The sequence below is a fragment of the Typopeltis vanoorti genome, chromosome 22, assembly GCF_054136105.1.
Source record: "Typopeltis vanoorti isolate ZY-2024b chromosome 22, IOZ_Tvanoo_1.0, whole genome shotgun sequence".
Taxonomy (NCBI): domain Eukaryota; kingdom Metazoa; phylum Arthropoda; class Arachnida; order Uropygi; family Thelyphonidae; genus Typopeltis; species Typopeltis vanoorti.
This window is the reverse complement of record NC_143570.1, coordinates 55,171,982-55,194,739: the sequence shown is the minus strand read 5'-3', so window position 1 is coordinate 55,194,739 and position 22,758 is coordinate 55,171,982. Positions and strand designations below refer to the sequence as shown.

At 36.4% G+C, this 22,758-nt stretch overlaps 1 protein-coding gene across 1 annotated transcript in view; it reads left to right on the top strand.

The window, feature by feature from the left end:
- Positions 1–22,758, top strand: part of l(1)G0289 (plexin domain containing lethal (1) G0289) — a 247,431-nt gene that overhangs the window by 19,898 nt on the left and 204,775 nt on the right. Inside the window, exon 3 of the mRNA XM_090412195.1 lies at positions 21,217–21,363. Within this exon, the coding sequence (XP_090268321.1) occupies positions 21,217–21,363 (147 nt within the window). The remainder of the gene's footprint in view (positions 1–21,216; positions 21,364–22,758) is intronic.

Here is a 22,758-nt window from a genome sequence, read left to right as displayed (position 1 = left end):
ACTTTAAAACTTTCTTACATGTTATTCTTTTCGATATGAAATTCAATTTTACCCTGCTCAAGACTAAATGGTGATCACTTCCAATGTCAAATCCTCTGTACACTCTGGTGTCCTGCACCAAGAAGAAAACATCGTATCAACAATAACATAGTCAGTGAGACTTTTCTTATTCCTTGCCTCTTCTCTTCATGTGAATTTGTGTACATTTTTATGTTGGAACATTGTGTTAGTAATAACCAGTCCATGTCCTGAGCAGAAATCCAACAGGTATTTGCCATTATTATTAGCTTTGCTCTTTCTCCAAATTGTGTGAGTGATGAAGCCATGTTTCATCAACAGTCACAATACAAGTCAAAAAATTTGCACCTGATTTCTTCAAATCCCTTGAGATGCACATGTTTTCTCTTTTGGTCAACATTCAAACATTTGGCGCCCCACTTCGCAGAGAGCTTCTGCATGTCCAGATGTTGGTTGGATAATGACTCCAACTTGTTCCCTAGATATCCCCAAAGACTTTGCAATGTTTTTGGCTGGTATTCTCCTGTCATCGAGGATCATTCATGACCTTCACTGCATTGATGTTTTCTGGTGTGATCTGTGGAAAGTCTTCCTGACCTGGGGACATCTGTTGTCTCAGGATGCCCAGTTTTAAACTTGGCCATCCATCTGGCAACTGTTGGGTATGCTGGGGCACAGTTCCCCTAAAGTCTTACACAAAGTTAGCTGAATCTCATTTGCAGACTTTTCTTGTGGCACAAAAAATTTGATGATGGCCTGCACTGCTGTTTCTTCAAAATATCTGACATATATTATTATATATCCTAAAAGAGAAAGAACAAATTATTACAATTTGAAGAAACATTGGAGTTAAAAGTTTTTAAGATATGTTCTTTCTTGTGGTTATATCAGTTGCTTTAATGTCATTTTTGTTCTAGTTGTTAATCAGAACTTTTCTGCCTGTCCTTGTACATTTTATTTGCAAGCTGGGATGTTTTAACTTAGGATATGGCTGATAGCAGTTTTGCCATCCCCTGGGCGTAAGCTTATATAAAAGTGCACTATATATATATATATATATATATATATATAAAAAATAATTTGACCTTTTTATTAATGTGAAGAGAGGTGTTATATTAAAAACAGTTATACTGTGCAGTAATATACAAATAATAATCATCAAAAAAGATCATCATCATCAAATTCCTGCCATGTACCCTCAAGGGGTGTACAGGATATGATAGTACTACATGAAAAAAATTACATCATTATTAATTTCCTATCTACAATTTTCCTCCAAATCAGCCTGTTACTTGTCAACACTCCAACATTATCAGATCTTATATTTCTATCGTCTAAAGCACTTTGTACCGTATCAATCCACCTATATCTTGGTCTTCCTCTGGGTCGTTTTGCTGCCAACCTGGCAGAGAACACTTGTTTTGCTAATCTTGCTTCGCCCATTCTGTTTAAGTGACCATACCACCTGAGATTAGCTCTGCTAACGCATTCCTGGATGCTGACAATGTCAAGTTCTTTCCTAATATCCTCGTTTTTAATATGATACTGCCATTGATGCCATCTGTTCACGGCTATAATCTTTCTCAGGACTCTCATATCTGTGGTCTCTAATCTTTGGTCAAGTGTTTTATTTCTGACCCAGCTCTCAGATCCATAAGTTAAAACTGGTTTGAATGCTGTCTTGTATACAGCTAATTTAGTGTTCCGACTAATTTCTCTCTTATTCCATATGAATTTATTCAATTGACTTCCCACCATACCAGCTTTGCTGATTCTGTTGTCTATTTCTATATTTAATTTACCATCTTCACTAAAAATCGTGCCTAAATAGCTGAAATGTTTTACTTATTCCACAGGTTCTCCATTCACAACACAGTTGACATTTTCAATGATTCTGCCTATTTTCATTGTCTTTGTCTTTTTATTGCTGACCTTCATATCATATCTATTACAACAGTTATTCAATTTAGTCAGAGAATCTTGCAGACTTGTAGTGGATTTATTTAGAAGTATAACATCATCTGCATAAAGCAAAGAGCTGACATTAACATCTCCAATTTTGATATCATGTTTAATACCACTTTCCTTCATAATGTGATCCATATAGATAATGAATAACAGAGGGGGTAATGTACATCCTTGTCTCACACCAGATTTAACATTAAACCATCTTCCTGTATTTCCTTCAATTCTAACTGCTGACTTACAACTCAAATAAACACTAAGTATTGCTTGATATAATGCCCCATTGATACCATATAACTGCAGCATATTGAATAGCTTCTCTCTTGGCACCTTGTCATATGCCTTTTCCAGATCGACAAAACTTAAATACAGATCTTTGTTATATACCCATGCTTTCTCGACTATTTGTCGTAAAGTGAAGATCTGATCCTGACAGCCTCTATTTGGCCTGAATCCAGCTTGTTCTTCACCAAGCTTTTCTTCCACAATTCTTCTCAACCGTTTCTCAAGTATACTTGCATAGATCTTGCCAGGAACACTCAGTAGGTAAATACCTCTGTAATTCTCACATTCAGTTTTATTTCCCTTTTTTATATATGGGTACTATCAGAGCTCTACTCCAATCATCAACGGGAATTTGTCCCTCTGTCCAGGCTTTCTAAACTAAACAGTGCAGCCACTGTAAGACTCTTATACCACCATATTTCAGCATTTCTGGTCGAATATCATCTACTGCTGCTGCCTTTCCACATTTCAAGCCTTTGATGGCTTTTTCTACTTCAAGTATGGATATGTATTCCTGACTGCATGCCTGGTCAATGTTTTTTACCACTGTGCTGTCATCACTGCTTGTTTCATTTAGCAGTTTTTCAAAGTAATTACTCCATACTTCAAAGATATCTTTTTCTCCTGTTTTCATGTCACCTTTATCATCTCTAATGCCTTTTATAGCACTCTTTCCTCCATTCTTAAGCTTCTTCAACAATCTCCAGAATATTTTGCCGCCTTCTTGATATTTATTTTCTATATTCTTGCCAAAGTCCTCCCATGACTTTTGTTTAGCTAGTTTTACACAGTGTTTAGCATTCTTGCATTTGTCTCTATATTCTCTAAGAGCACAAGCTGACTTATTTGACAGGAACTTTTGGTATGCTTTCTTCTTTTCCTTCACTGCCTGTTTAACTTCCTGTGTCCACCAGGGAGTTCTGATTTTTTTATCCTTAGAGACAACCTCACCACATGCCTCTCTGGCAGAATCAATCAATGTTTTCTTCAGAGTGCCACTCTGAAGAAAACATCACTATCAACAATAACATAGTCAATGAGACTTTTCTTATTCCTAGCCTCTTCTCTCCATGTGAATTTGTGCATATTTTTATGTTGGAACATGGTGTTAGTAATAACCAGTCCATGTCCTGAGCAGAAATCCAACAGATATTTGCCATTATTATTAGCTTTGCTCTTTTCTCCAAATTTTCCCAAAATATTTTTGTATGTCTCACAATCATTTCCTACTCTGCTATTTAGATCCCCAACAAGGACCAACTTTTCATTGTGTCAGTTGCTTTTTCTAAAGCCTCAAAAAATTCCTCCACTTCTACCTTAGTAGAACCTTCTGTGGGACCATAGGCACAAATAAGTCTCATTGTCCAGTTCCCCATTCTCATATTTGCCCGCATTACTCTACTTGAGACTGACTGCCATTCAAGAAGATTAGCCTCGTATTTTGTGTTGAATACTATGGCTACTCCTTCTTTTCCTTGATTGTCATTGCCTGAATATAACATTTTGTATTTATTGCTCAGAAAGATCTCACCAGTTTTAGTCTTTTTTGTTTCAGTCACCCCTATTATGTTGATCTGGGACTTATCTAATTCCTCAGCTAGCTCCATTTCTTTGCCATTCAGGCTTCTTACGTTGATAGTACCGATCTTTAACTCTGGTGATGTTGAGTTGTGGTTTATTTTCAGATTTGTTCCAGTAGCTGACTTTTCGCTGTTCGCCCTGGTTCCTTGGCGAAAACAACGGGGGCCTTGTTTAACCGGGCGACGCCCCCAGCCGGCATGAAATTTTGTCATGTTGTACCATCATTCTATATTTTGGTTTAACCAATAAGAATACAATTTGGTCGGCTAAATCCCAAATTGCCAGCCCATCCTCGTCCGTTCAGTATCCAAGTAGATACCCAACAGGGTGCACCACAAGAAGGTGAGGATTGGACATTAGGTCAGAAGCCCTGGTCGGTTCTCCGCATTCCTTTAAAGGCTATGTGGAGGTCTCCTCTCAGTTATACTGCTTTGACCCTTAAGCACCCATTATCAAAAAAGATAATGATTGTAAACTCACTTTGTCTTCACTTCTTGAAGTTTGGTTCCAGTATGCTGTTAAAATAATTGCATTCCAAACGATAATGAAATAAATGAGGATTTTTAAATGTAGATGAATTACATCAGCATGTGTGCACATTTTGCACTATTTTCAGACTTTGAACATGTTTTGCAAATTTGAGTATGATCATAAGGAATTAGGAATAAGAACAGAGAATGCTTGTTTTCCAAACCTGAATTAATAAATATCAACTGAGAAATCATATGATGCAACTACATTTAAATTTGTTTAAAGAGCATCAAGCCTAAAAGCTATTTAACTTAATGATGTTAGTCATGATTTTTTCATGCTCAAAAAACTGTGTAATTTATATATAATCTCTGATGTAATAGTGTGTATTTAATTTGATAATATATGCCATATATTTAAGTTATTTTTTGTAGCAAATCCATTAAATTTATTCTATTATTGCAGTGAAATGTTACATATGATATTAAATATGCTGTGTGTCATAAGTGATACATACATAAGGGGGGGGGGAACATGCAATCAGATATTTCAGGACTCGAGTTAACTCTAAGTTGTTTGTTAGTGAAAATTTCTTGTGCCTTCAAATGGTCTGGTTTTTGCACATGTTAATTTTATCAGTGTTAATGAAGGCTTCACTATGTGCTTCTACTTCTTTCTTTGGTAACATACTACATCAAGAATTGCATTAAATTAAGTCAGTTTTCTTGTCAAATGGTTTCAGTGAAGTCTTCATTAACAAACCATTCAACAGCTGTAGAATTCCTGCCTCTTTTGCTCAAGATAGTAATTACTTGTGTTCCCCCTGTTTTGTGTGAAGGGAATATCAGAGCATATTACAAAAATTTTAAAGCCTCTAAACATCTATGTGCCATTCCAAAGATATCTCCTTCAAATAACAGCTTCCTCCACTTACTTTTTCAGATGGTTACTAGATTGCTTGTGCCTGTAGCTTGTCTTGCTGTAGGCAGTCTGGAAGATCTGCCTTTGTCTGGCGAAGAAAATAAGTCATAAGTCAAGTATATAAGCCTGAATAACTTGGCCTTGCTGAACATGCTATATCTATTTAGCACAAAGTCCTGTGGAATAAGCACTTATTCCAGTAATAAGTCCTTATAATTCTGGAATGGCTGTTCATTAGTTGAACAGCCTCTTCTGCATCTGTTATCCTTACACCATCTGCATTCAGGAGAGTTATTCTTTCATAGTCATTCTTTCTTTTACTTGCTGCATATTGATAGAATTCTTTTGGATTGTCTTCTTTAGCTTGCAGAGCCAGTTTCTTTTCATACAACAGTTGTGACTATTCTAGCCTGCTGCTTATAATTTTCATAACAGACATCATCCTTATGCACACGGTATTCTTTCCACATCATCCATTTTTTCTTACAAATCTCTTGTTTAATAAGATTAAGTATCCATTTGACTCCTACGCTATTCTTCAAACTCTTGGGACACATTCTGACATCATTTAAGTATTTTTTTAAACACTTCTCATGCACTGTTGATATCTTTCCCATCTAATAACTGATACCATTCTGATTAACTTAGTATGCTCCTCAGTTGGTCATAATTTCCTGCTTTGTAGTTCAGCATGCACCTTTTCTGAATGGAACATTCATAAACTTAGCCACTTCCCAAGTGAGTATCACATAATCACTGTCACAAACCGGAGGCAGAATAGTTAAGTCTTTAACTGAACCCCCCCCCGACACTATTATCAGGTCTAACACTCTTTGGCCTCAAGTTCTTTCTGTCACAAGCTGCTTGGAGAAGTTGTCTTGCAACAGCTCATTAAATTCAGTTTTATTCTTCTCATGTGATTTCATAGCTACCCAATCCATGTTCAGATAATTAAAGTCTCTCGTTGTGATTACTCTTTTTGCACTCATCATATTTATTTGTTGATGCATTTCTTCATTGCTAGCAACTGATCGACCAGAGATTGCACCTCACATCAGATGGCTTCAAACTCACTGCCACATGAAAAATTGTTACTGGTATTGCAGTCAGAGGTCTCAACTCTAACTGGATTCAAGACATTTGATATTTGATATTATAAGCAGCACCCCCCCCCCTCCTATCTTGTCTATCCTACCTAAAAATATTGTACTCTTTGCACTCGATACTAGTTAGTACGTTTGCTTCTGATAGCCTGATTATGCTAGGAGATTTAGCCTTACCCTTGGATAATGTTGGATGTGAGAGAGATGAGTTGCATCTAATAGTCTTTGTGAGAGAACAGGATGCCTGGCTGCCATTTATGCCTTCATTAGATTTGGCTGAGTTTTTTACAGATATCACTGTAGAATGTGCTGAATATTGAGTGAGTGTTTGAATTTAGCCTCTTGAGATGCTGAATTTTTGCATTAGACTAATTTGGCACCCTTGTTTGAGAGCACAAGCCTTGGTTCTCAATGGTGTCAAATTGTTTGTTATCAATTGTTATTTATTGATTATTTAATCAGTAGCAGATGTCTGGGAGAACTTAAGAATTTTATATATTTTCTTGAAGACAGCAATTGTCCATGTCGATAATAGCCCATGTATTGCAGGAGCATGGTGGTATTTGGTGAATATGTTAATGAGATGGCTGTCATAAGTACAAGTGGTTGTAAGTCACATACTTAGTAAGTCAAGGACTGACTGTATTCCTTTAGGTCTCAGTAAGCTCATTGGAGAAGGAAAAATGTGAGAACATCAATCTTATCATTTTAGTCTGGATGTGAGAGGTGGAAGCAAGGAAGAGTAGAATTTAAGGGACCAGAATGCCTCATATCCATTTGAGCAGGAGATAGGTTTTTCTGTACTTGGATTCTCAAAATTTGAATTTGTTGATATTTTCCACAGATTTGAGTTGCACTGTTAGCAGAACATAAAACTGAAGTTTCAACTTGAGCCACTTAACATGTCAAGTTTTTCTCTGGACTACTCCAGCACACTTTTGCCAACAGTGGCAAACAAGTGTGCCAGAGCATTCCGGCAAATGTTGGTTAACATCTATTTTATTTTTAGATTAGATACTGCTTGCCTTAATGGTGCCTATGTATTATCAGTAACAGTAAAGATGGTATATTATCCCCTGTTTCCATCTGATTTCATGTCCAGCCACTTTCCTGTGCATTTTTCACTTCTGCATTAACTACTATTTAAATGCAAGCTTTACGTGGTTTATTTTTTTATCAATTACGTCTTTGTCCAGTATAACTCCATTTTGCTTACTGTACTACTAGTGGTTTATGTATTTTTGATTTTTGTATGGCCATGTAATTTTATACTTACACAACCTACTTGTCTGTAAAAGGATGACTTAATGGAGAATGTAAAGTACAGTATTAAGAAAACCATTTGCACTGTCATGAAATCCTACATGGAGGTTTATAATGAATTGCAGAAGATTACTCATCCATGTTCATTAATCCTAATTAGAAGCTTCAATTCTTAATTCCATCAACAACCAATAAAGGCATTACCAATAAATAGTAATACTGCAGATTACAAAAAAAAAATCCCTTTCCAAAAAAACTGTAATCAGAAAATAAATAAAATTCAACCAAAAGAGTTATTGCATCCATCCATCAACATTTGTCACAAACAAATGATATGTACCATCAAGGCTTCTTAAGCAGACCTACTCTTTTTCCAAGATTCGGTTACTGTCAACTTCAGTTATAGACTACCGTGCATGATTGCTTCTGTCATTTAATGATGCTTATGCATCAAATCTAACACCCCATGTTAGAGTTTTTTTTTTTATCTACTTCTGCTCAAAATTTCCTTGCTCATTTTCTGTATTTATTGTTCTACAATTTAATGTGGTTATGAGGTCTCAAAATTATCTTCCTTTGAGACCTTAAATGTTCTCAACTCATGCTGGCTTCTGTTGCTCAGTTTCACTGTTGTAACTGGAAGTAATACTACTGTTTGTTAGTCATTTTCTAAATGAAGCCAGATTGTTCATCCTCCTTCATTCTCTAGACCTTTGTCTTAACTAGCCCTTCTTCCATATATACTGTAGATCTCAGCCTCTCCTGTAAGTAACTTAGACGACAACGTTGTTCATGTTAGAATATCTTTCACTGAGCCATTTGTGTAAGTTAAACAAATTTTGTGTCCTTTCACATTACAGTGTTGCCAAATGGAATCACGTATTTCTTCTCATCCTTTCCGTGGTCTGATTGTTTCTGCTCTCCCAATCCAAATAATGCCAGCTGAGTAGCTGATACAATCCCTGCTGGAATTGTGAAGCCTTTACCCAAAAACCTAAACTATCTAAACCTTGGTTCTTCAAGTATGCCAAGGCAGTCCAAGAAAAAACAAATTCTGACATAAATGGCTCAAGACAAAAACAATCCTGTTTTGCATTCAGCCGCTTACACAGCAGCTTGTCAGGGCTGGTACCCCCCCCCCCCACACACACACTCAAATCTTACTCTGAAAGGGCCAAATGTCAGAAAACTTGCTGCCTGTCGAAATGATAGTCAGGCCCTTCTGTTTTGGACCAATTTGAAACAATCGCCTAAAGAAAAGGCTGATATCCTAACATCATTCTTTCTATTTAGTTATAAGTAACTAAGCCAAATCCCTTCTTGCTACATCAAAAACAGCACACTATATTTCTTCTGGCTTTTCAGTATATACTTCTACTAAAAAGCCAGGAGAAATATAGTGTGCTGGCTTTTCTTATATACTTCTACTGAAAAGTTAGCACACTATATTTCTCTTTTCTTATATACTCCAGCAGAAGTATATAAGAAAAATCCTTACTAGGTTGGATACTGTACAAAGGATGGTGGTCCATCTGTGTCTTACTGATTCACTGCAATCATGGCCTTACATACTTGGATCTTTTCCAGGGGTACTTTTATGGGTACTTCTGCATTGAACTGGTGTCTGTCATTTCTTGACCAATCATCAATCCTTTTGAAATAAGAGTAGCAACTGCTCAGTATGCTTTTATCGTTCAACTTTAAATGCACAGAATCTGCTTCTCATCTGCCTCATTCATTTCATCTGCCTCTTATATAGATTGAGCAGACTTTTTCATAAAGTCTACTCAAGACTTTCTGCGTCTAACTCTTCACAAAAATACAGTAGGTTTCTTCTCCCTTAATTCTCTTGCCAATATGTGGCACCAGTATGCTATAGGTTCAACCTCTTTTGTGAAGGATATATAAAATATCAACACCTCTGGACTTGATGATATTCACTTTTCCAGTTATACTCAGAATTTGTCCTTCAAAATTAGCAGTTTCCTTATTGTTTGTAATCTTCTATTCCATGTCAGAAAATGTCCTCTGACACCACCCCACCAAACTCATTTTGTTTCCATCACTGCAGTTTGCTCAAAAACAAGACAGAAGTAATTGTCACTTGAGTTCTCTTAGGAGGTAATAGGAAAGTTAACTGCCAAACTTTCTTTGAGATGTGCTGAATATTGGCTTACAACTTTAGAGTAGATGAATGATTGTAAAGATGATATAGGGTATTAATTTAAAGCACCAGTTAAGCACAGTTTGGGGGGGGGCTATGAAAACTGGAAGAAATTGTAGTGTCTCAGTTGTTAGGGATTCACTTGGATATTTATACAGGAGTTGGAGAAGAAAATGATACCAGGAGACAGTGGTACATTAACTTCTAAACAAATAAATTCCTGGACCTTTAAAGTAAGGATCATAAATGTGAGGCTATTGCTAGATTGTTGCAACATTTTTTAAAAATTTTATTTATTTATTTATTCTGGTGGAGTTAAAGCCATCAGGCCTTCTCTTCCACACCACCAGAAATGTGGAACTGTTCTGCACATTTCCTAAGTTCATGTAAGTTCTCGATACAGATACAAATACAAAATTACAGATTAATATAATACTTCTAGCATGTTAAAAGATAATTCAGTATAAGATAACATTAGGTTATATGAGCAATAAAAAAAAAAAAAAAAACGGTAGGCCTATTCAGCCTGTTACATAAATGCAGAGAAGAAAAAAAATGGAAATACAATAATGATGAATAACTTATTATTTATTAATGAATGAATATGCTGTAAAATGTAAACTAATACTGTACTTTTTAAAGATAAGTTAGACAGACATATGCATTTACTCATATCAGTAAATTAAATTTGAAATATAACTAGTGAAATGTACAGGAAAGTGCACAAAAATATTGGGGCTTACACTTAGTTAACAGCTGCAGGAGGTCTACAGTAGTTTCCACAAGAAAGAAACTGTGTCCTTGTTATTGTAAAAAGAGACTTGATTTGTCTGTTTCTGCATCAAGCCTCTTTTTACAATAACCAAGGGCACCGTTTCTTCCTTGGGACCCAGTGTTTAATATATGGAAGGGGGGGATCCCACTGGGAAATTGGTAGACCACAAATATTTAGTCAGCAAAGATGAGACATTTTCAACCATGAGCGCATTGTCACAATATTGGTCATAATGCTGAACCCTGCTCACACTCTGCATTGCTCACTGGTATTGTTTCAACACACTTCAGTTTCTTCATGGAGTTTGACACATGCTTACTTCCACTGTGCTTAAAACCCCTATAAGATTGAATGACCTTACGATAACACACAGAAAACAAATCGCACAGATCTTTCAATTCTTGTTCACCATAGTCCATGGCAATATCATCCGGCCAATACTCGGGTAAAACTACTTTCATTATTTCTGAGTACTTTGTGTCCTTATCTATCATGCAGTGACTTGTCAAATTTGTGATTATACTCTCATAAAATTGTCTTTTATTTATTTCCATTGTGTTGTTCCTACCCCCAAATACTTTCAAGGGAGCTCCTTTGAATTGATTTGCTTCTATAGCTTTCTGAAGTTCCTTCCAGTAAATACCCCTTCTCTTTTTGTGACCTTTAAATACTTCTCTTGTTCTGTGCAGGAGTTGGTTTACTCTAGGTAACATCACAGTTTGTTTTTGCAAAGATTCTGAGAGGCTAGAAAGCTCAGATAATGTATCCATCATTATTCCTAAATTGTTTATGAAGCACCTTTCTTCAAGTTGACTAGTTAGCCCTTGAAAATGGTATCTTTCTTTACTATCTTGATTTCCATCATGAGCTGCATGTGTAAAGAAACTATGCAATGATGCATAGTTATTCCAAACAGAATTCACATCCTGAAAACTTGATGCAACCCCACAAGTTGTCAATATCTTTCCTACTTTGGTGAAACTGTAGAACAACTATTCAGCAAGTTCTAAGCAATGATTTATTCAGTGCAATGTTAAAATTGATATCTTCTTCCATCAATGTTGCCAAACCTACTAATTTCCCTAGCATAGCTGAGGCCCCATCTGTACATTATCCAGTAAGAAATTCTTGTAGGATTTCTTTTTTCAGACTGTGCTTTTCAAGACACTGCATAAGTGAGTTCTTAATGTCCATTGCTTTGGTGCTTTCTAATTGAATTAAATCAAAGAATAGTGTTGTAACATCAGCACCATTTATCGCACCCTGTATGTACGCTATCAGAACAGTCTAGTTAGATATGGATGTACTTTCATGCAGAATAGTAGAAATTTTGGTTCTTTGGTTAATAATGCTGTCTGCAATTTCATGTTTCATTTGTTTTGCAATATGATTCACTATCTCAGTGCATGTCACATTACTATGTAAAGCATGCCCCACATCTATCCCATTAAGAATATGAGGATCAATTAATTTTGGATGTTTACAAAAGGATGATGCTTTGCAATATGATACGCAGTGTGAAACACGCAGCATGTGATTTCGTGATCTAAAGAGTTTTGCTCTTCTACAGTGTATCGCAGTGAATTCTACTTTTATTTCTAATTGTTTCTATACTTTTTTGAGATTTGGTATCTCTATGTTCATAAATTTTCTTAGAGTTGCGTTTGTTGGAATTGTTTAGACCCTTCCCCATTAACACGTATTAATCCATTTATCCACTATGATGCTAAGTGAATACCCTGAGGTGAAGAACTTGTGTCTAGGGTCTGTACCTCTGCACATGTTATACACCCCAAACCTCCGTCCTTACAAAATAACCAATTGTATTTACCTTTGAGTGCTATCCATTGGTCGAGTGTCCAGCAAGTCGGCAAATCTTTCCTTTCGTTCAACGTATTAATATTATCGCATTGCAAGTGATGGGAATCCCGTGTTTCTGTGGATTCATTAGCCTTCTTTCTCTTCAGAAACTACACACAAACTGTCATTACAGACTCATTTTATATTATCACTTTCATATGAGCTATTTTCCGTTTAAAGAAGGTACCAATGTACTTATCCATAGTTGAAATAGTAGGCCTATGTAAATACAAAAATATTACAAGATTTTCTTTGTGCTTCGCACAGTCACAAGCTCTGATAAACAACTGCTAATCTGCTGTTCTGTTGTTGATTAATGACTGTGTTGCCAACCAGAAAAGACAAAATATCACTACGAGTCTGTCAAAATTCCGCTACACTACGCTGTAATAATGTTTGCATTACAGGAAACTCCAAACCTCCCCGTCCCTCTCATGACACGTAATCAGGCAACTGTTGATATTGACTTTATATACACATTCCAAACTGTAAACAATTTTGAATAATAACATAATAAAGTAGGCATAATTACTATAAAGGGAGAAAAGTCACAAAACAGAAAAATATTCCAGGTTTGGGCCCGATGCATAAACATGATCTGGGGCCGGGTCCCGGCTGAATTTAACTACTGCCAGGAGAGGAGTTTTAATCTTTGAGTTATATTGTATATCTTTTCTATTTCTACACTCAAAGTGCAGTTATTTGAATAAGCATGAAGTTTTCTTTTCGTCCTTTCACTGTTTTTTTTTTTTTTTACTTCCAGCTGCTTTGAACTACTGTGTAGGCTGAATGCAAAATGCAAACATAAGGCTAGAACTTCTTTCTCACATGATACATGCCTTCCTTTTTTGGGACTGTTTTGGTGTACTGAAAAAACTAAAGCTTAGGTTTCATTTTGCCCATAAGTGCCCCCCATTAAATGATGATCTGTAGGAAAGAGAACAACTCTCTTGGAATGTTGTGGTCTGAGTTACTAAGTCGAGGTAGTTAAAAATAAATCTGGGGTTTGGAAAAGATGGTGAGGATACTCTGGAAGGTGGGTGGACAATTTTTGCTCAGTAGAAACTTGTACATTCCTTCCAACTTGAGCAGTGAAATTAGAGATGGGAAGCCAGTTTTATTGTGAGGAATGAAGTCCACTTTTGAAGTTAATTTCAATATTTGGATATTTAAACTGCATAAAATTGAGATTTAAAAGTAATCAAAGAGATCTGAGTAGTTATAAGAGTGTGGAGAGCAAATGAATATAAAAAGAAGATAGTCTGAAGGAAAGCTGATCAGTTGAAGATTCTAGATTTGTGTTTTCTGACATGAGATATAAGATTTGAAAAATGCACAAGTATCATTCTGGTGACAGAAGGAGTGTGCAGAGTATAGCTTGAATGGCATTAACAACTGCCTGTTTTGTGAATGCTAAGTAGTAGGTCTGCTTTTGGTGAGCATGGATAGTAGTAGTGCATGTCATTCAGGAGTATGTTACGGTTCTGAATGTTAATTTGGATGTGGAAGTATTTTTACATTTCTGATTCATTGTATTTGATATCTGTGGCATTTTACACTCCTTTTTTGTGTGACAAATCTTGCAAAGCACAAATTGCCACAACCTCCAGAAATCTAACCTCTGCTACCTTAAATTCCGATCTTCAAAGCATTCATCAGTGGGATTTGGATAACATTATCAACTTCAGTGCCAGCAAAACACAGCTCTGCGTTATTTCCTACAAAAAAAAAAAAGAAACCTGTTCTTCCAATCTTACTTTTGACAATACTCAAATCTCTATTCAGGATGAGATTCATTTCTGCAGAATAGCTCTAACTTCTAATCTCTCTCTCTCTCTTGGCACAACTATTGCCTCTTCTGCATCCAAAAATTAGGTTTCCTCTTTTGCTTGAGGTTACTTTATTTTAACTCTGAAAAGCTCTTAACCCCATACAAATCACAAATCCCCTCCCTATTGAATTCCTATTCTCGTATCTAGGGTGGTGCCCCCTAAGAGCTCCATAAAAATAGTGGATCTATAGTTTGATTGATTGACGACCCATCTCTAATACACTCCATTCACTTTCATACAGGCATTCAGTCTCCACAACCTGCATCTTCTATAAACACTTCTGTTACCATTGCTCATCAAAATTGGCATCAATAATTCTAACACCTTTTTGTAAATTGGTCCAAATGCATGCAGCAGCTAACCAGCACCCTCTCACAGTTCAACTTCAAACCCACAGAACAAATTTCTCCTCTTCTTTGTTTATCCCTTCCACCGTTGCCATATACAATCCCCTTTCAAATCAAATGTGAATAAGTTCGTGGGTTTTCGTGGGCTCTCCATTAAAAAAAAAAACGAAAAAAAACTTTTTCATGGTTAGTAGTATATAAGACATCAAACACACCGAAGAGAAAGTGTGAGAGGCACCCATTTCCAGTGCGTGCATCAGCCATGATGCCACAGAGTAAGTTGCAGGAGGATTATTCATTATCTGCTCAAGAAGCCTCTTGATGATTACCATCTGGTTTTGTTCTGTATACTGTCTAGTAGATTGCCTGCAGAACCAGTTACTGTTGTCTCCTCAAATGGAAATTTCTGGAGTGGTTCCTATAGTTTATTTAAATCCAGCTCTTGAGCAGTGTCACATATAAGAAACTAGAACAAAGAAAAAAACTAGACTTTACTCTGGAAGTCTTGTGTTATAATCACTTTCTGCCTCCTCCTGTAAACAAGGTGGTTCAGTTTCACCATTGAATGAAAGTTTTCTGCCACCTAGTATAACACAGTCAGAATAGAGTAGCTCCATTGCAAATGCAAAATATTTATGTTGGAGGTTTAATGGATTTTTTACAACACTCAGAAAGAATTAAATTAGAATTTAATACTCCTATATTTCGTCCTAGTCACTAGGACATCTACGGGGATTACAAAAACAATTAATGTAACATGCACACAAAAACTTACAATACTAAGTCCAACCACGTGGGTGACACTAAAGTCCTATCTAGGTGGAGCGCCCTCTATGGGCGGTAGTAGGTGGCCTGGAATGTAAGGTGGGACCTCTGGTGATGAGTGTTTCCCAAATCTTCGGAAGCTTAATGCAACCGTATTTGTTAAGATTTGGTTGGTTTTGAGAGCTGCTGCTGCTTCTAAGAAAAGTCTCTCTTTCTTGAATTTGCTGTGGTGGAGCATGGTGGTTTTCTTCCATGATACTCTGTGGGTGGTGTCCAAAACATGGTCAGCCAAGCCTGAATGGCCATAGTTGTGTTTAACGATGTACGACTTGTGTTCCTCCAGGCGGATGGATGCTGATCTGCCTGTCTGTCCAAAGTAAGTTCCTGTAAGCTTGCGTACTTTGGACAGACAGGCAGATCAGCATCCATCCGCCTGGAGGAACACAAGTCGTACATCGTTAAACACAACTATGGCCATTCAGGCTTGGCTGACCATGTTTTGGACACCACCCACAGAGTATCATGGAAGAAAACCACCATGCTCCACTACAGCAAATTCAAGAAAGAGAGACTTTTCTTAGAAGCAGCAGCAGCTCTCAGAAACCAACCAAATCTTAACAAATACGGTTGCATTAAGCTTCCGAAGATTTGGGAAACACTCATCACTAGAGGTCCCACCTTACATTCCAGGCCACCTACTACCGCCCATAGAGGGCGCTCCACCTAGATAGGACTTTAGTGTCACCCACGTGGTTGGACTTAGTATTGTAAGTTTTTGTGTGCATGTTACATTAATTGTTTTTGTAATCCCCGTAGATGTCCTAGTGACTAGGACGAAATATAGGAGTATTAAATTCTAATTTAATTCTTTCTGAGTGTTGTAAAAAATCCATTAAACCTCCAACATAATGTCCTCACAGCACTTAAGCCTCTACACAAGTAAGCAAAATATTTAAATGTTGCATGTCTTTATCTTCTTCACCCTGTTTCATGCATAGATTGGAAATTTGACCATATAAATAAAAATCATTCAGATGTGCTTTTGACATTTACAAAGAAATATGGTAATGTATTTGCAATATTTCAACACCAGGTGAAATATTAACATTGAACAGCATCTATAAATTTTAGACTAATTGTAAATTGAGCTCAAACTTACCTTTAAATGAGAAACCAGACATAGAACATAAATGCAAGCTAATAATGTATTCACCATTAACTTGCATTTGTCTTTTCAAAGTCTTCATTTTTTCTATTGAAATGGGAATGAAGAAACAAGATTTCATGCCTATAAAATATTTTTTGTGCTTGTATATATATATATTAATATTGAAGGAAATTCATCAAGATTACTGTATTGCTTATATTATTATTGCAAAAATCTATACTAAACTTGAGATTTATGGTACTTGTGACATTCAACGTCTATAATAAATGCTGGTTGCTCTAATGCAGGGGTCTTCAACCTTTCAGACAGTGTGGGCTGCATTAAAAATTTCAGTGAAGCCTGCGGACCACTAAGCTATACTGCAGTATTTAGAATTGTGAGATGCTTTCCAGATTCACAAGGAATGCTGTGCATTTGATACTTGACATAAAATCCTATAGAAATAAACAAGCTCAGCTGTAGGAGCATAGGTAGGAGTTAGATGCATGATAAGTAAATCAGTACATGAAAATAGATAATTTAATGAAGAAAACATTCATTTTTTACAATGTCAATGGGCAACTTGGCAATGTTTTTCCTTGATCAGCTTATCAATGTTGGAAGTCACTATGTGCAGAGTATTCTCGAGATTGGATTTACGTAGCAGTCCTTAATCTGAGTTCTTGTCTTGGACTTCACATGCTCCATTCTGGGGAAGAATTGCTCACATAAGTATGTGCTTCCTAACAAAGCTCACATCTTCAAAGCATGCTGGCAAAAATTAGGAAATGTAGTCTTTGTAAAATGTAAGCAAGGGCACATTGAATAATTTTTCTCTCAAAGAAGAGTTTTTTGGAGTTCAAGCAGCTCCATTTGTACTGAGCATGGCATTTCGGCAGCATTGACACTGAATGGCATTGAAAATAAATCTAAAGAAGACTGTTGGTTACGAAAATCTCTAAATCTAAATCTCTCTTCGAACTCACTTCGCAACACGGCTAATTTTCTAGTGTATTCATCAAGAGAGGAACAGTTGGACTCAGCGAGAAGCTGAAAATGAGTTAAGTCTTTTTTTGTGAGTTGTGCCTCCCAAAGTTTGAGCTTGGACACAGAAGCTTTGATGTGATCAAACAGCGTGTGCACCAGTTGATCTTTGAATTGTAGCTGTGTATTTAGGTCATTCATATGCATTGAGATTTCGGTCACAAAGGCAAAGTCTGTCATCCACTTCGGATCATTAATTTCTGCAATCAGAGTCCCCTTGGTTTGCATGAACTGCTGTATTTCGCTCCTTAAGTCAAATACTCTTAAGAACCTTCCCTCTGCTCAACCAATGCACGTCACTATAATAAACCACATTACCGTGATCCGCTTCACACTCTTGGGTCAAAAACTCTTGGAATTGACAATGATTCAATCCTTTTGCCCTACTAAATCCTTTTGCCCTACTAATGTTGACGACAGTCACAATAACTTTCATGACATTCTCATATCCAATAGTTTTCGTGCACAAATTCTGGTGGATTAAACAGTGGTAATGGGCGAAAACTTTTCCTTTTAGTTCCGGTTCTTTCCATAGCAGCACAAAAAACCTTTTGTTCTTTCTCACCATAGCAGGGGCACCATCAGTTACCACACTCTCAAGGTTGGTTAAGCTGAGGTCGAAACGCTGGAAAGTTTTCTTAGCAGCTTCAAGAATATCAGTGCCTTTCATCATTCCCTTCATAGGTACGCTATGAAGTTCTTCTGTCGCATTGAATTGTTGATCAATGCCACGGACAAAGATAGCCAGTTGTGCTGTATCCTTCACATCTGTGCTCTCCTCTAAAGCAAGCGAATATGACTTAAATTCAGACGACTGACTTTTTAAAGTTCCTTCAATGTCATTGGCAAGTTCTTCGACACATTATGCTACAGTTACCCCAGACAAACTCAGTTTTTTAAACACTTCCTTATTATTTGGACATAGAATATTCCCAGCAGTGATGAGACACTCTTTCACAAAAACTCACTGTCCAAGAAGGCTTTTGATTTTTCAGCTATTACATAACTTACTTTGACACACGCTTCGCTCTCTTCCCTCTTTGTCCACACAAAGCCACCCTTGAAGGTGATTGAAATTGGACGCATGCTTTGTCTCATAGTGTCATTTTATATTGTATTGTTTTGATACTGACACTGACTTACGACAAATTAAACATACTGGCTTATCGTCAGTCAGCACAAAAAAAGTACAAATTGGCCCACTTTTCATTAAAAATCCGACAAGAATTGCTTGAGTTATGCATTTTACTCATAGATGCCATAGTGATGGAAGGTGTACCCAAAAAATGATCCAAAATGGCCGTGTAACAGTTATTATCCACTGATTATGTCTCACACTAATGAAAAAAGTCTGGCAATATAAAACCACACTAGGTTATGGCTGACATAACGAACCTGCATACGCTTATACATGACTATTGCACTGTTCACGATTGACTGACTGTGGATGAGATCCTCTTGTATTTACACTCTGTCCAAAAAGAAACCGAACTTTTCAAAAATAGAAGAAACTGGTGGCGCCACTTGTTGTATCTTTTTGTTGTTGAAAGTGGCAACCTTCATTAGTGTTGTGTCAACTATTTATGACATTTGTTTCATTGGAAGCCAAGTTATAGTGCCAAAAGTGACTGTGTTTTGACGAATGGTTGGAAAATGAGTTTCAAACAGACAGCTGCGATTGACTTTTATGTTAAACTTAGTAAAAGTTTTACTGAAACTCATCAAATGCTTCAGAAAGCATACGGTGATGAATGCTTATCCCGTACTCAAGTATATGAGTGGTTTAAGCAATTTCAAAGTGGTCGTGAGACGCTTGAGGACAACGTAAAGCCGGGCCATCCAAAAACTGCACTGAGCAAAGTTAACATCCAAAAAGTACATGATTTCATTAAAGAAAACCTGAAATCATCCATGAGATTGATTGCAGATGAATTGAGGATTCCAAAATCAATACCCACAACATTGAGTTTGGGCCTTCATAAATTGAATTCGCAATTTGTTCCCCACAAGTTGACCGACAACCAAAAAATGTAAGGACCTCATTAAAACCAATGAGGACTTCCTTGAAACGATCATTACTGGTGACGAAACGTGGTGTTTTGTGTATGAGCCCAAAACAAAGCACCAGAGTGCTGAGTGGAGACCACCAGAAGAGGGGCATTCGAAAAAAAGTCACTTGGAGAAGTCAAAAGTAAAGACAATGCTGATTTGTTTCTATGATTCCAAGGGCATTATCCACAAAGAATTCATTCCACCTGGACAAATGGTCCATGTTGAGTTTTATCTCGAAGTTTTGAAGCGATTGATAGCGAGAGTTCGTCGCGTACGGCATGAATATCGTGGTGCAGGCAGCTGGTCACTTTTGCACGATAATGCATCATCTTATCATTCGAATATTGTGAGACAGTTTTTTGAGCAAAACTGAAGTTTGTGTGTTGGATCACTCACTGTTTTTACATGATTTAGCACCCTGTGACTTCTTTCTCTTCCTCCGAAAGAGAAAGAAGCTGATGAAAGGGACGCGATATGACACCATTAAAAATGTTCAAGCAGCAGTAACCATGACCCTTAACAGTATCCCAAAAACCGATATAAAAAAAAATCATTTAACGAATTAATTGACCATGCCAAACACTGTAATGAAGCTGAGGGAGAGTATATTATTGAAATAAATGATTTGAATAATTATATTGGCCTGTGTTTTATTTTCTATCAAAAGTTTGGTTTCTTTTTGGACAGAGGGCGTATATGAAAATAACGAAGTATTGAGAACCTTCGAGATGTATCTAGAAGGCACTAGACAGTGCACTCGAATGAACTACTGCTTCAGCCATACCTGCAATGTTAGTACTAGTACTTTAGTACCGCTGGATGCTGGTAGATGGCTGAAGAAACATGTCTATTTAATATATTGGGTTTTATGTAAAGTATCAAATGCACTGAGTTCCTTGTGAATCTGGAAAGCATCTTACAATTCTAAATACTGCAGTGTAGCTTAGTAGCCTGCTGGCTTCATTGAAATTATTTTTTATTTAATCGTGTTTTAATGTTAAGTAGTTATTTTTTTTTCAAAATGGCCTTGGGCCACGGCAAAGAGCTCTGCGGGCCATGCGTTGAAGACCCCCTGCTCTAATGGATAGTCACTCTTGAAACTGCTCTAAATGCCTGACATGAAAGTTTTCAAGCTGCTTGAGACCTCTAATTAAGGTAGTTGCTGGCATTGGATTTCATCTTTGACCTGAAAACATTTACAAATATTCATAGCCACAGAGAGATTTGAATCCTGGCCTGTTGGTCAGTGAGTAGAGATGCTATTCAATGCAGAATTTCTTTCATTTTGGTCAAAAGTTTGTATTGTTTTGTATTATATTATTGAAAAATTAAAGTGAGTTACAGACACATTTAGCAGGTGTTAACTTGCACTGCTTTAAGATGTTTTTACTGTATTTAAAGTTTCTGGTATTTTTTGTTTACAGTTATGGTAATTTTTTTGATTAATTAGTTGCTAATTGTCATAATACTTGCATGCAAGACATTGCTTATGGCAGTTAAACTAAAATTGATTTTTATGCTGTATATATATTGCAACATGCATTTATGAAACTCTTTTTAAGATTTGAATTAACAAGATTTTGCTTGTTGCTGATTATTTATACTTGTTATGAATCTGTGCAGGTAGATAATGACAGCCATTTATATTACAACTCCTCACTGTATCTAGAACATGAGAAAGCCTTATCATATTGGGTTGATGTTGATAGTCTTCCTCAGGAACATGTGATTACACATGATATGTTATCGAATTCACATCGACGTGCTGTGGTAATGACTATTTTTTACTATTAATTAATACATTAACTTTAAATCAGTTTTATGCCATTTATCTTATATTAGTCTAGTATTTAATTCTTTTAAAAATAAGTAATAATCATTTTCAGTAAATAGTAAAGATTATTATATGACACCTCCCAGGAGTTCAGTACTCGTCATGGGAGGATGCCCCACTTCAACTGACCGTCTCTTTTAATTAATCCTGCAACTATGTAACACACAGTGCCATCTACTGCCCACCACCACCACTGGTATATATTATCTATACATTTTCTAATGGATGATTTGCCTGTAATATGGGATGAAAAACCCTGTTAGTGTAGTATAGAAAAAACCTTACTAGTATAGTGTAGTTATTCCACTAATTATATTAAAGATTATTGCAAGTAATCACTTGCATGAAATATAAATTTCATTAAACACAATTTTAAGAGCATATTCTGGTCTTCATATTTGATTCACTTTGTTCAGAAGAGATTTATCTGTTACTCTTATTTGGCTGTATCTGTTAGAGAAATACATTTCTAATCTCTCAGAAGATATCATATAACATTTGCATCTCAACAATTTTTTTTTCTTTTTCTTCAGCCTGCATCCATTGTAAAATAAAGTAAATGTTGTGTTAGCAATTAATTTACATGATTAATTTTGAAAAGAATAAAAACGCTACCATTTGCTCATACAGGTTTGAGGATATATAGAGCAAGTATAAATACATACTGCATCTTATTATAGTAAGTAATGAGAAAGTGTGTTCTATAAACATTAACACATGTGCTCTTTTAAATTGGAATGCTAAAAAATGAAAAGAAATTAAATTATAACTATGGGATAATATATGATGACCATGAAGTCTGAAAGTTATACAGTGCTTGAACTCAGTTTTGCATTTTTCGTCATTTGGTTTGTATCAACTGAAATAGATTTACTTGTAATTATTTATTGTTGGATTTTTTAGTTGATATGATATATTGAGGCTATCTTCACTGCTTATTTTAACCAGATTTCCTTATTTTGAAAAATAGAATAGTTCTGCATGGATCGTTGATATATATATATATATATATATATATATTTTTTTTTTTTTTTATGTTGAGCCTGGGCTTCCATAGCTCAGTCAGTACAGATGAAGATTTTTGGTCAGAAACACCTGGGTTTGATTCCCCTCAGTGACATGGGGAACCTTTATCTAGTCTTTTTTTGACTAAAGGTGAGTTAGCCGGTCCCATATGGAGGTAGGGTTTTTTTTCACCTGGAAACTCGTTTTTCGTCCCCCAGAACAGGCAAACCAGCCCATGAACACACACATCTACAGACATAGGACACACCAGGAGGCATAAGGTTAACCACTTTATCCTCGACACTGCAAGGTAAAAGAGGAGGGAA